The sequence below is a fragment of the Sipha flava genome, unplaced genomic scaffold (assembly GCF_003268045.1).
Source record: "Sipha flava isolate LNK unplaced genomic scaffold, YSA_version1 301_pilon_pilon, whole genome shotgun sequence".
In the NCBI taxonomy this organism is placed as follows: domain Eukaryota; kingdom Metazoa; phylum Arthropoda; class Insecta; order Hemiptera; family Aphididae; genus Sipha; species Sipha flava.
In genome coordinates, this window is record NW_020272976.1 from 102,669 (window position 1) to 116,979 (window position 14,311).

Genomic DNA, 14,311 nt, shown 5'->3' on the forward strand with positions numbered 1-14,311 from the left:
TTACCAATATACAGATCCACATACAGTATAATATATTCGCGCATACGTAATATGCACAGCGCTGCAACGACGACGCGCTTGCATTGTTCTTGAGCTTACGAAGTCGCAATTCGGCACGAACGTAGTTGCGTTAGGGTTGACATTTTTTTTACGAGAATCGTATACATGTGTTATAATTTCTGTATACGTTTGGTAAGCGCGAGGTGTCTTCATAAATAATGCAAGGGCATGCCAGGATATTTTTTCGATGGGAGTTCAATATTTTTACTACCACATAGTTCAAATGTATTTATTTTACAAGATAATAATTTTGATGATAACCAATTTTACAGTACCAGATAGATCGATGATGGATTATTTAAAAAAACCCTGACAAATATTTTTGATATTAAACTTAAATTTTATGAAATTATCAAGCAATACATTTTTCTAAATTTGTTAACATTTCGGGGGAGGAGGATTGAATACCCAAAACTTCCCTTAGACATGCCCTTGGCAGGAAAATCCCATTTATAAAATAGCATGAAATACATTTTGTAATAATAATAATAAAAAGCATTTCGGTTAGGTTGTATAAATATTACTATTTATTATTTGTAAGTAATAAATTATAGGATAGGTACCATATGAATTAACTCTACATGCAGTATATTCAATATACTATAAATACGTTTGGGTATCGACTTGGCGACCGTATCCACCGAGTTTTTCAGTTTTTGTTATTTATTTGTATTATTGAGTAGACTTTACATAACAAATCTATGTGGCTACTTTTTTCAATAAGATAGCATACAATACAGGCAATATGTCTTTTACTAAGTCTAATGTAATTATATTCTTAATAGCCTAGATGTTTGTACCTACAATTAAGGGTCACGTATAGAATAGATAAAAATAAATACCTAAAATTATGCTTCTTTATTGATCATTTTTATACACTTTTTGGATAAAATATAACTAAATATGTCAAAATTAACAATTTACACAACTATAAAGACAGCGTATAACAATTATTGAATTATTATTATTTTCTTCGAATTATATTATTTTCTATCGATTTTCAAATATTTTCTGAGACGGCTTGACTTTTTTCGAAATAGCAAAACCAACACAGTGTGGATATATTTTACATTACAACTTCTAATAAAGCATAAAATATCTAATGCACTCAAAAGTATACAACTCGAAGAATAATCTAGATGACACAACATATAATGTACTAAATATTTATTTATAATGAATCAAACAATTGACTATTCGGTACCATAATAAGGTAGGTCTCTAAAATTCCAGATACATTAAAAATCATATACATATAGGTAGGTAACTAGGTAATAATATAAGACAATATATAATATACCTTAAATGTTTATACAACATCCACTAAATTTCTTTTGTTTTAATTTATGTAAAAAATATACAGTTTATTAAATTTTTTTACGGTATTATTTGCCCATGAATAGTTAGTTGTATGTAAATTTTTAAACTATTTTAATACATTTAGATACCTCATTTATGCATAGTAAACGAGTTTTCAAAAGTAACCCGTATAATTTCGTAGTTTATAATTTATAACATACACATAAATTAACTATAATATACTATACAAATAACTAATTATTTTAATAAATAACTTTTATTTTTGTATATTTACAATTTTTTTGCAAATTTAACATAATTTCCGATTAAAATTTTAATATACGTTAAAAATAATATTTGAAATTTTGAAATCACATACATCCAAGTATTGCATGATATATTATATAAAATTAAAGAATATTATTTCTTATAAAATTGAACATAAGATTAATTTGAAATAATTGGCTTGTTTCTTTGAATTTAAAAGTTACTATAACACAGTATTATGTTTAAAAGAGATGTACGATTTCGATCTTAGTTTCTAAAAAAGTTAGTTTCTTAGTTTCTAATTCACTGTAGAAATAACCGAATTCATTATTGCAACTCGTTTTTTACTACTTATGAAATCAAATGACGATGATTGTTACATTATATTATAGTATAGTGATATGATTTCGAATCAAAATGTCAAGACTCATAAAATATTGTCTCGAGTACTGATTTATTATAAAATATATAAATGTATTACGTTTGCGGAAGAAAAAAATATACAGTAATTTACTCGGCGTGTATGTTGTATAAAACGAGAATGATAATATTTTTGGATAATAAAGGAAAACGTAATGTATACGCGTAAAGATGCATACGTAAAGATTTCTGTTATAGGTTATTAAAAATGTTCACAGTTAAATTCGATTTTATGACCCGCGTCGTCGCCACCGTCTTGTTATGAATCAAAACGCGTGCATATTATAATATTATATAAAAGAGTAGACTATATTATTACTAATATTATCATAATCGTCCTCCTCGCAACACATAAATGTTCACATATTTATGTACAGGTACACACTCACGTGTTTATTTCTCCGAGTTTAAGTGTAATAACTTCTAATGTACAACGAAAATAAAGAATGAATGAACGTACATTTTGACGGTTGGACCGATAACCGGTTCGACCACCTTTTTCTCGTTCAAATGTTGCATATTATACGTATAATAATAATAACACTTTCCAGAGTCGTCTCTAGAACTCGTACGGATCACGTTTGCACCATATCGAATTATACGTTGAATGAAATGTTATTCATTCTTTTTACGTTAAACGTAAATCTATAGTTTTAGATATATTTGCTATGTATCAAAATATAACGACTTGGTCCAGGGTAGATCAAAGAGGATTTCTTTCCTCAGTAAGTAGCCAAATATAAACAACTCCATTTTTATACCTAGTAATAAAGAAAAACAGAAATAAATAAAGTATGATAGTATTACATTGTTTTGTAAAATTTTTAGTTATTAAAAACGCACTTATTAATTTTCCCCCTCTACCGTATACCTGGTAGATATAATGGTATTATCTAAGATTTTTTAATTTAATATCTTCTCTGGCATTCATTGCCTGTTCGGCAGACTTTAAAATGTCTACCCACTATCGTTTAGTGTCGTTGCGAGAAAACTCCCGAAAACTTAAAAGTTCAATGATTGTCATATTATATATGATAAGTATAAATATAAATATATATACCTGTCAATGCATTCATAACACATAAATCATGTATAAGTATTTGAACGAAATCTTGTAATAGCTTTTGGGCAGAATGAAGAATATTTTAATTTAAAGTGGTTTTTCTGTAAATGTTGAAAATCTTACTTTGCGGCTATTTTTCATAAAACATAAATAAAACTTTTTGAACAAAAACCACTTTTAAATTTTTCTAGCAAGTATAAAATAATTTTACATATATATAAGGGTGTCAAAATCCTAAGTGTATTTCTGTAAGCCTGGACAAAGGAATTGTCGATATTTCTTTAAATTCTGAATGTAATCGCTATAGACTAATACATCCCCAAACAGTAGAATATATCAATGATAATTTTGTACGTTCCCGAGGCGTGCGAATACAAATTCCGCGATCGTAATGGACGAAAAGTGTACTGAGACGAACATAGACCCCACCCGATTGAGTTTCTGTTACAGTAAACGCTTTGTGAAAAATGCTTGATAGCAATAAGGCATTTTCGGAATACATACGATGTATGTCTAAATCGATTTGTGTTGTTTCGAATTTTAACCTCACTCGTGCACACAACCGCAATATCGTATTGATACGTAATTTGACATATTAATAGTGTTTTACACATTGCGCGGAACCCACGGGGGGGGGGGTTCAACGTAGCAAAGTGTATGCGCGTTCTCGTGTCTTCTAAGCGTAAAACAAACCGTTTTCACGTTCGAAGACGGTAAAACGAATGTTAATATACACTAACATGCGTACGGTGTGCATCACGTCCGTCAAAGTGAATAAAAATTATATCGACCGGTATACACGCGTTAGGTGTACAAGTATATATCTCAGCAATTCGTTTCCATTTTTATGGAGGCGCGCGCGCGCGCGCGCCCGTCTTTCCCGGGCCGCGTGTTATCCTGTGCGCGCCATCAAAACGTATCTCTCCCGTCCGTGATGCTCGTCACGGATATCGTGTAATGTAATACACCGTTGTTGTTGTCATAATTAAAAAAAAAAATAAATAAATAAACAAATAAAATAGAAAACGCCGAGCCAAACATTCGAGCCTAGTCGTCGTGAACCACGCGGGACGTCTCGGTTTTATGCCCTCGCCGTGCGACATGTACGCCGTGTGTCGAAAAAACCTAGTAGGTCGTCCGACGGCGTAGTCCACATTTATAACCGTCGCGCACAGTATTATTAGCGTTTAGACCACGGCGCGTATAATATACGTGAATGTATATCATATACGAGCAGTCGAAGTAGCGTTATAAGGTACGTTCTCGAGAGTTTTTACCGATAAACATCAACCGCGCACCAGTGGTATACATACTCGTACGTACATGGTTTTAAAATATAGTGGCTTATTATGCTACATTTGAATGCACACGTATTAATTAACTTTTAAATCGTGTTATATTATTGCCCAGCTTCACCGAAGTTGCCAATAAAAACATATATTTATCTGTCTACAATATTTCCGTGATCGTTCGTAATTTGTTCTTTTTTTTTTTTTTTCGAATTTTAAATTTCGACGTAAAGTGTCATTGAATGTATAAATAGGTATTATAGCAGTGTACTAAAAGACACGGGTACGTATTAATTTCGCCTCGTTTACCTGTCTTATTTCGGAATACACTCGCGTTGTCCGAGTCAACATTACTTTAAAATATGTACGATTTTTCCTCGACCAAGTTTTCGATTTAAACGTATAAAATAAACTTTTTTTTGTACAGTTTAATTTACAAAAAATTAATAAAAATGTTGATTTACTGCGCTAAAAAGATTCAAATGATATTCCACTTCCTGCAATACAAAATTATATCTATTTATGTTGTAAAACGATATGGTTTCTATATGATTTGTTATACAGTTAAGTAAAAACGACTTACTATTATATGTTATTATATGTTTAGTCATTTTTTTTTTTGTTCTCGTTTACAGAGTTACATACTATACTATCATTGAATTTTGTAAATTCTTAAAATGAATTTATATGAATCCAACGGAAGTTGTGCTTCAAAATTATTAACTGTTATCATGACTTTTTCCGTATAATACTTAAGTGTATACGAAAATAATAGGTTTTTTAAAAGATGTATAATTCATATTCCTTAAAAATACGTCACTAACATTAGATGTATGGATATAAATATAATTTAATTATGAACAGTCATCGTTGATGCATCTTCGCTGTTAATCACGGTATCCATTTGCTAATTTGCATGCAACAAATAAAATTTTTTTTTTTTTTCATTAATATTGTTTCTTTTCAGTTAGTATTATAATTGTACACTACAGCTACCGTTAACCGCTGTAGTTGTTCGTGTAAAAGTGTACATAAACATGATTCTATATATATATATATGTTTAATAAGTTATTTATTTATTTATTTAATGTATTAGGCGCACAATATACGTATTATACTAGTATTTATGCTTATATTGCGGCACGTCTGCGCGTCGATTTATCGACAAACGCGAAATCGTAAATAACGTATACACGCGCGTTGAACGGGCCATACGAGATATATTGCGCGGTAGTTACGAATGGTTTAACCACCCGCCGACTTGTATATGCATAATAATATAATAAAAATACGCGTACTCTCGCGCGCGTACGTATGTGTACATGTGAGCATATGTAATATATTTAAAAGGAAAAAGCTACATCACACACTCGGGCCAGTGTGTTTTATGTGCCGATAAGTCTATGTGTATATGTATGTTTCTCGTATATAATATATAATTTAAACGTTCTATCCGGTGTTTACCATTATAATATGTACACGTAGCAGTATATACGAGGATCGAGAAGCATGACATCACAATTTGTACTCGAAAACATCAGGGAACCGTTTTGGGTATCGATAATCTAACGTTTTTCCGTATTACCCTCAAAGAACATACTAACTTATATCATATCTACTTCATTGGTTGGAAGTTTTTTCTTGGGTTTTCTTTCTTCATTTTTATCCGTACGTCAATAATGCGGTATAAAGGACTCATGGCTATATAATAACTTACAGCGAGGGACCCTTAAACACATCGCTCCGTTATAACCAATATTGGTTTATTATAATCGTCATATTAGTCGAAGAAAGGTAGAGACAATAAAACAAATGGATATACTTGGTTGAGATATAACGAATATAATTAGGTAAATAAAAAATAAGCGTATATTTGTAATAATGTGTGGTACAAGTATAAGACAGCAAGAGTTTATAATATTTGAATCTTATTAATTTATCAAAAATAAATGGTTTGACTTAAAATGTATAAAAACAATATATATTTATCTATGTTATTTACGTGCAACGAAAAGAAATAAAATATAAAATAAAAGTTTAATTTTTAAACTATTTCATTCTGTCTAGGAATCGAATTTCGTAATTGAAAATTACTGCCCTAAGCGAATTCATATGGTTTGCTTTAAAAATCTTTTAGACAATCATGATATGTTATACAATTATTTACAATTAAATGTTATGTTTGTTTGTTATAGACTGAAGTATTGCAATGTCGGGGATGCTCAGATCCAATTAAAGATAGATTTTTATTGAAAGTTTCCGACAAGATTTGGCACGTATCTTGTCTGAGGTGTTGTGTATGCAATCTGGTTTTAGAGGATGAACCATCGTGTTTTATTAAAGACGATTCAATTTACTGTCGTCAGGACTATGCCAGGTAAATCATTTTAATATTTATAATAATACAGTGATGGCCTACATTGAATTTAAAACATGACGATCCATAATATATAAATGTAAAATCTAATGATACCTATGTCCAACGATACTGATAATTAAATTATAATAAATTAAAATAATTTTTTTGTTACCATACGCAGTTTTAGTATATTTTAAATGCTCTACACTGTAGGATATGGTAAATATTGAAATCGATTGAAATTTAAGTCTCATGATTTTGTTCATATTCCTCAGAATCAATTGCGTATTGATGGTGGAGGTTCTGGGGGTTTCTCCCCCCCCAAAAAAAAAAAAATATTTGAAAACGTAAATTTTTTAAACATATCAGTAATACAATAATTTTAGTTTGTTTATTCAATAAATTATTAAAGTATAATGAAAAAAAAAATATATATATATATGTATAAAAAAGTATTAATATGGCTAATAATTAAATTGTAATCGGATAATAATAATAACAATCGACCGCACGGCACTCACACACACATGGTATATAAATAATCTGATGTGGATAAATTATCGGTCGATAAGAATATCAATATCTTAGTCCGTGACTGTCACGTTTTGTCAGTTGTCAGTATGCACTATGCATCTATGCGCAATATAAAATACGATTAATAAAATCATACATTTAATTTATTTATTAATTATTATCATTATTATTTAGTATTTAAACAATAAGTTGATTAAGAACATTTTATACTAATTTATAAAATTATTTCACTATTAGGTATGACAAAAATGTATTTTTAAATATGCCACTGCTCAGAACTATGAATAATATTTTTAATAATTATTGAAAACCGCAGTTGGACGCGGTAAACACTAACCACACATTTTACTGCACGCGTGTACTAGTATATATATATAGGTTAGCAAAACTATATTATTATGTGACTTTGCTCATTTACTGTGAATATTAAACAAAGAAACTCTTCCGTTTGGGACCAAATGCATAATTTCCCTAATGCAATGTAAACCTGTCCATAATTCATTAATGAGCATAATTAGAGGTCTGAAACCGGTGAACAATTCAAACAGTATAATAATGATAAAAAAAAAAAAAAATTAAAAAAAAACACTTCTGCAATTATTTATTTATTGAAATCAACACTAGCATAGCCAAACAATTGGTCACGCTACGCCCCATTGTCACTCAGTTACTTGACGAAAAAATAAAAATAAAAATAATGTTTATCGGTGTTTTGATGTGCCTATTGTAAAACGATCTGCTGCACGAACGAGGAGCTGCGTTATACACCCGTGTATAAAGTACATACACACTACTCTATTCAATCTCTCGCGTTGCTACAGGAGGTTATAATTAACGCCTCTTTACAGGCAATTATTATTGGCCAAAGTGTGAAGGTGTCCGATGCTCTTGTACGCCGTTGACATTATTGTTTATTTAAAAACGTATGACCCCCGTTGCCGCAGAACTGGCCGAATTTTCAACATGACACGGGTAAATATACCCATACACCCATTATATATATATACATGCACTCGTATGTACGCGCTCGCGTGTGAGTGTGTACAATATACATACTAGTTTTTTTTTTTTTTTTTTTTCACTTCTCCGACGAGTGATTTATTGGAGGTCCCGCAAGTCACAGAAGCGGCCAGTCGTATAAATCATAAAATCAGACGTGTTTTAGGATACCCGTTGAAGATACCGTGCGCACAATACTTCACACCTGTTAATGTGACATTATGACTTCTGTAGACTAGGATGATTTTTTTGACATTCCACCTCCACCCCCACGATCCAACGTTCTTGTATAAAATAACCAAAACTAATCGTATAAGGGCTTCATGGTGTCTTGTCCTATTTGTCTCTAGATTTTCTAAGGAGTTTTTTTTCTTTTCTTTTTTTTTCTTTTTTTACTTCTAGATTTGTCAGCATATAGAGAAAATATAATAACAACAATTAATATAAAAAAAAAAAAAAAAAAAAATAATGAAAATAAATAAATAAAAAGCACGAATAGAAACACTGAACAACGAGTTGTTTAGGTCCTGAGTACGTATATACGTAACGCATTATACACGTACTTTGCTTTGTGTTGGGATATTCTAAATATGCAATAACAACTTATGTATAACATTGTATAATAATAATTATGCTCGCACACCATTAAGCAATATTCATAAGTTTATCATTTCTCGTTTATGTATTGCGTACCAACATGTTTACGTCTCATTCGGTTTATACACAATAATTAAATTACAATAAATTATGAAGTTAATAAAATAAACGTTTTCGGTTGATCCATTAAATGAACGATGATTTTCCGCGCGATAAATTATTTTTAACAAATTTACTATTTACAACATCTTCCGCTACCTACACGAAAACCGAGACAACTGCCAATATTGTCACTATATTGGCTTATAAGTGTGTGTGTGTAAGTATGCATGTGTCTACCCACTTGGTTTTTAAAAATGTATACAAACAAAACAAAAACATAAAAATCGAGAACTTGAAATTACGCTCGTTACGTATGTATAAAAACTACACGGGGCCCAATTAAACGGCACGTACCATCCAATAAATCTGCCAGTCGGTATGGTAGGACAACAGAATTAATTTCTACCTACGCCAGTGGTGGTCTTCAGTAGGACTGTCTTTAAGTTTATTATTATTATTACACAGTTGTAAGTATTTAAATGAAAAAAATTACGAAAAAATATCATTTACTACACATTAACGTCAGTACGTATATCGACGTTTATTTTCTACACGACATTTGGTTACGAATAATATAGCTTATTCGTTTTGTGTACGCTTTTTATTTTTTTTTTTTTTATTTATTCTTAAAAATTCGATTTATAAAGTTAAAATGTATAACATATATTATATTATTTGCAGGAATTTATTTTTTTTTTTTTTATAATCAATTCTTAATCATTTCGAATTTCGAAAAAATTATACAATTATCAAATATAACGTGCAGTAGTAACCATGACCAGAGCCATGAAAGTATGCATGCTTCGCTATCAGTTGTCACAATAGTTATTCGTTGGACTAAATATTGTTTAACCAGTATTAAACTTGGACCTAAGTGAGTGAAAAATAAACCATTTTTTTATTGGGTTAATTTGACTTCCGGAGTGATTTCGAACCGTATCAGTTTCTTATTGTAAAACTACTAAGGTAAGAATACGAAACAGATCGGAATAAGACTGAACAAAATATCGTTTGGTATTTAGGTTTCTATATTTCTATGTCAATCGCGGTTTGAAATAAATATAATGCGATTTCAGATTACGGTGTTATTTGGCTGAAAAGATATTTCTACTAATTAAGTTAAAAATGTATGATATTTTTGATTTTTTTCGTTTAACAAAATGAAAATTTCATATAGTTCACTTTTTAAAATAGTTTACCTTTGTTTCATTATTTTCGGTTTGATAACTCGATGATTTTTGTAAAAAGTTGTTTACATCCCTAGTTTTTTACGTTGTTTTATTGAGCAAATTAAACACGATAGTTGACCACATAATATAAAACACATATAGATATACAAAAAAATAGTGTTATGTTATAATGTTAACCGTTAAGTGAACGGGTTAGTCAAAATCGTGGTGTTGACGAACTTTCATGGCGAATAAAGTCGCGTATTTCTGGGAATAATCTTCGGTTGCGGATAAAAAATCGGATTCGATAATTCTTCGGTGTTGATGACCTCAAACAAGTTACGTTTCGGGGTCAAGCCTTCGCGTGTTTCGATCAATACGAATTATTACATTAATAATAATAATGATAGTGGAAAAAAAAATTGATCGTAATATTGGTCGATGGCCGCAAGGTCGAGTGGTTCACACTTGTATGGAACGTAGAAAACACATCGCGGCCGGTGTCCCTGGAGAGGAGAGGAGATGACAAATGATTCCTCAAACGTCCGATCGCATACAATAAAGAATAAAATAAAAAAACAAAATAAAATAAAAATATACCGAGAACATGCCTACTCATCCGGAGTGTTTATATTATTTGTACAAAGGTTACACACACGAGTTGTATATGTACGCGAGAGAAATCAAAACCCACTGTATAGTTATGTACGTATGGAGAAGGGTTCCTATATGTAGCGTAATGTGTCGGTAGTTGGTGATATATACTACGCGCCGACTAAGATTGATTTATCCGGACCGTTTTTTTACTGTCATTACCAAACGCGTCAACATTTCTTTTTATTATTATTATTATTACTATTACTATTATTATCATCATTGTTGTTAAAACATTTTCTATTTATTATATATTTAGGTACGAGCCCGATAAATTATCTATACGTTTAACTCGTTCAAATCGATGACATTCTCGCATTATCGCATACAGCTTTTTTCGTTGGATAAACAAGATACAATATTATTATAATCGGATAAGTGTAACCGGATTGAGTGTTGAATAATCTCTACACTCTTTCCATTAATTCGGTGAAAACATAATTTTTTTACATCATTTGTTTATTTTTCAACAAATTTATTCAATGATAAAAAAAATTAATTTTTGGGCTCTTAAAATGTAAAGACATTTAACACGAAAAATTAGAAACGTCAAACGATGTACTTCATATTTATATTAAGTATATAACTGTTAAATTATAATGTTTTGACTGAATATGTAATAATTACGGATTATATTGTTTTTATTAACTATATATGAATGAAAATTGTTCGTTAACTAAAATAATATAATAAAAAAAATGTAATACGTGAAATTGGTCAGTTTTTAATTTTATTTGCTTAACTCTGTATTTTTTTTTTTTTTTTAATTAAGAAAATTTTTTTATAATTAAGATAATTTTAGGTGTGCAATATGTACTGAAAATATAATACCTACTTATGTGTAAATGATATAATATTTAGATACGAAGTATTTTCATAATTATTGTTACAGTAATAAGAATATATAAATTAGGTGCATGTTTTGTAATAATATTTTTACTATGCTGTCTTCTAAACGATATATATATATATATATATATATACATACTATAATTTTGTTTGAAAAAAAAAAAGTAAAAAATAAATTGATGAAAAATTAATATCTGAACTCAATAAAAATAAATTTTCTCTAATTATTGGTTAGATTATAATCACTGACATGTGATCAATGGTGACATTAAATCTCCATAAAAAATCCTCCAGATATTTTAATTTTTTAATTTTATCAATACGCGCTTGTGATGAAAATGAATAACCTTCCAAAATAATCTACTTTCATAAAATTATTCATTATTTAATCTTTCAAATAATTTGTTTTTATTGTTCTGGGAGAAAATATGTTTCCGGATCTATAACCGTATTCTTGTACGTAATTATTTGCTATTTTCTGTTCGGCCCACGAAAAATCACCGCAAACGTCGTAGCGCGGTGTTAAATGTTTGAAAATTATAGTTAACGTTTTATGTACCAGTATTAACACAAAATACGAAGACGTTTCGTTAACATTATTTCTGTTTCGCGTACGCCCAAGCTCCGTATGTGTACGTTGGTTTTTGTTTGCAAAGTTTTTACAGTTACAAGCAACTACCGTACCATTAGAACTTGGATTCGTACACTGTGTATAAGTACGAGCCAGCCCCGAACGAGCAGCGAAATTTGAATACATTAGTTCCGGGCGAAACGTCCAAGCCGACGACGTTCGGACGGACGGACCGTCGACGTGTGACAAATCATTATGTTAAGTTCGGTTGTTGTTTTTTTTTTTTTTTTTAATTTTTCATAAGTCTCCGTAGAGCACGCGCGTTGTACAGACTCGACCTTCTTACACGGTTGTATTTTTATTTTTTTTTTTATAATATTCCTTTAAAATAATAATAATAGTAATAATAATCGTATGTATGACGGTGTGCGTGATTTTTTACAAAATGTACATTACCATGCGCCGACCGGCGAACACAAAACAAAACTTCTCATTTATTCCGCCGGTCCCCGTTACTAATGGGCCTAAAACTATAATCTGTCCACGGGAAAAAAAAAAAAAAAAAAAACAAAAAAATGTTCTTTATACTTATTTTTCTTGAATAATAATGTATATGCGCGTGTCTTTTGAAAAACGTTTATTATGCCGCTTGTATATATATATATATATAGCTCTGCAAGCAAATGCTATATCTACATAATATCATACACTGCGCCATGGTATTTGTTCGAGTGTGATAACGAATACAATTTAATGTATAATATTTAACCTAAAAAAGAAAAACTCAATTCGTGTACTGCGCAGGAACTTTTAAACGGCGAAGCGCGAAAGTATCTACCTACGAATGTGTTGGTCGGTTTTGATAAAGTATCGATTTTATGGTTCTGCGGTCATTATACAGGTGAAATCCATCTTTTTTATTAGAAATGCCGAATGTTTAACTTTGGAGAAGATCAATAATTGTAACGGTGGTAGATATAGAAAATAACATTATAGAAAAATATTTCAGTGGCTATTTGCGCATCAAAATATTTATAGTTTATTTACATAAAAACATCTATAGATAGGTAGAGAAATATTTATTATACGAAATGTCTATTTTTACAGTCCAATAAATAAATCAATTATTTTTGTTTAAGTGTATTATAAATCAAGACTCATTACAAGACCACAACATTGATACCCAACAGTATATTCAGATAGGGCATATACCGTACTTCATATTTCGGCGGTAGCTAGGGGTGATAAGTAGTTTGGGTTACCGAGTAATTACTTATTCTAAATTGTAAAAAACCAACTTGTTAATATTTATTACCTAGTATATTGATTTATGTTATTTATTGACTTAATAATATTTTTCGTACTAGGTATTGTACTGTTATTCTCTAAATCCAGAATGTGTCTCATCATTTTATAAGTGTACTAGTTTTGAATCTTTTTGCTCTGGCGCCACTAACTCATTAATATTAATTGCTATACAATTTTTAAAACCGTATTCGTCCTCTTTTTTTTATCAACTGAGTATTCATTGTTTATCTAATTGTTTACAATTTATCATTCATTTTCTATGGTAACATTTTTGTAGTTTCGTTGTCTAGAACAAAAGAAGATAACAGCTTTACGTGCCCTGTTACAAATCATCCATGCACTGAAATGTGTTACTAATGTTGTCACCAAACCCTATCATACTATCGCCGTCTTACGTCTGTAAGGTTGCAAGGTCTACCCGGACTTACATACAACGACTTTCCGCCATCTGGTACGCATGGATTCTGACATGTTTATGAAGCAAGCCCTCAGCCATCAACTCATCCGTGTCGGAGGCCCTTAAAAAGAGTCCAACAACAGTGTACTTCAAACATTGACCATGTTGCATCGTCGTAAATACAAAAATTTTAATTTTGACCACTAAATTTCACTCTTTTCATCGCAACGCTATTGTTGTAACTGTGTGACTTTTTATTTAGAAAAAAGACAATCTAAAATCAAATTAATTTTGCGATAAATCCTCGGGGAATTCATCCAACGGGAATTAGCCCGTTATAACGCATATTAAATATTATTATCCGCATTCTCAT

General features: G+C 30.4%; 1 protein-coding gene across 1 annotated transcript in view; it reads left to right on the plus strand.

Moving 5' to 3' along the window:
• LOC112686228 (LIM/homeobox protein Awh) overlaps window positions 1–14,311 on the plus strand; it is a 47,653-nt gene that overhangs the window by 20,396 nt on the left and 12,946 nt on the right. The window contains exon 3 of the mRNA XM_025558429.1: window positions 6,595–6,776. Coding sequence (XP_025414214.1) covers window positions 6,595–6,776 — 182 coding nt within the window. The remainder of the gene's footprint in view (window positions 1–6,594; window positions 6,777–14,311) is intronic.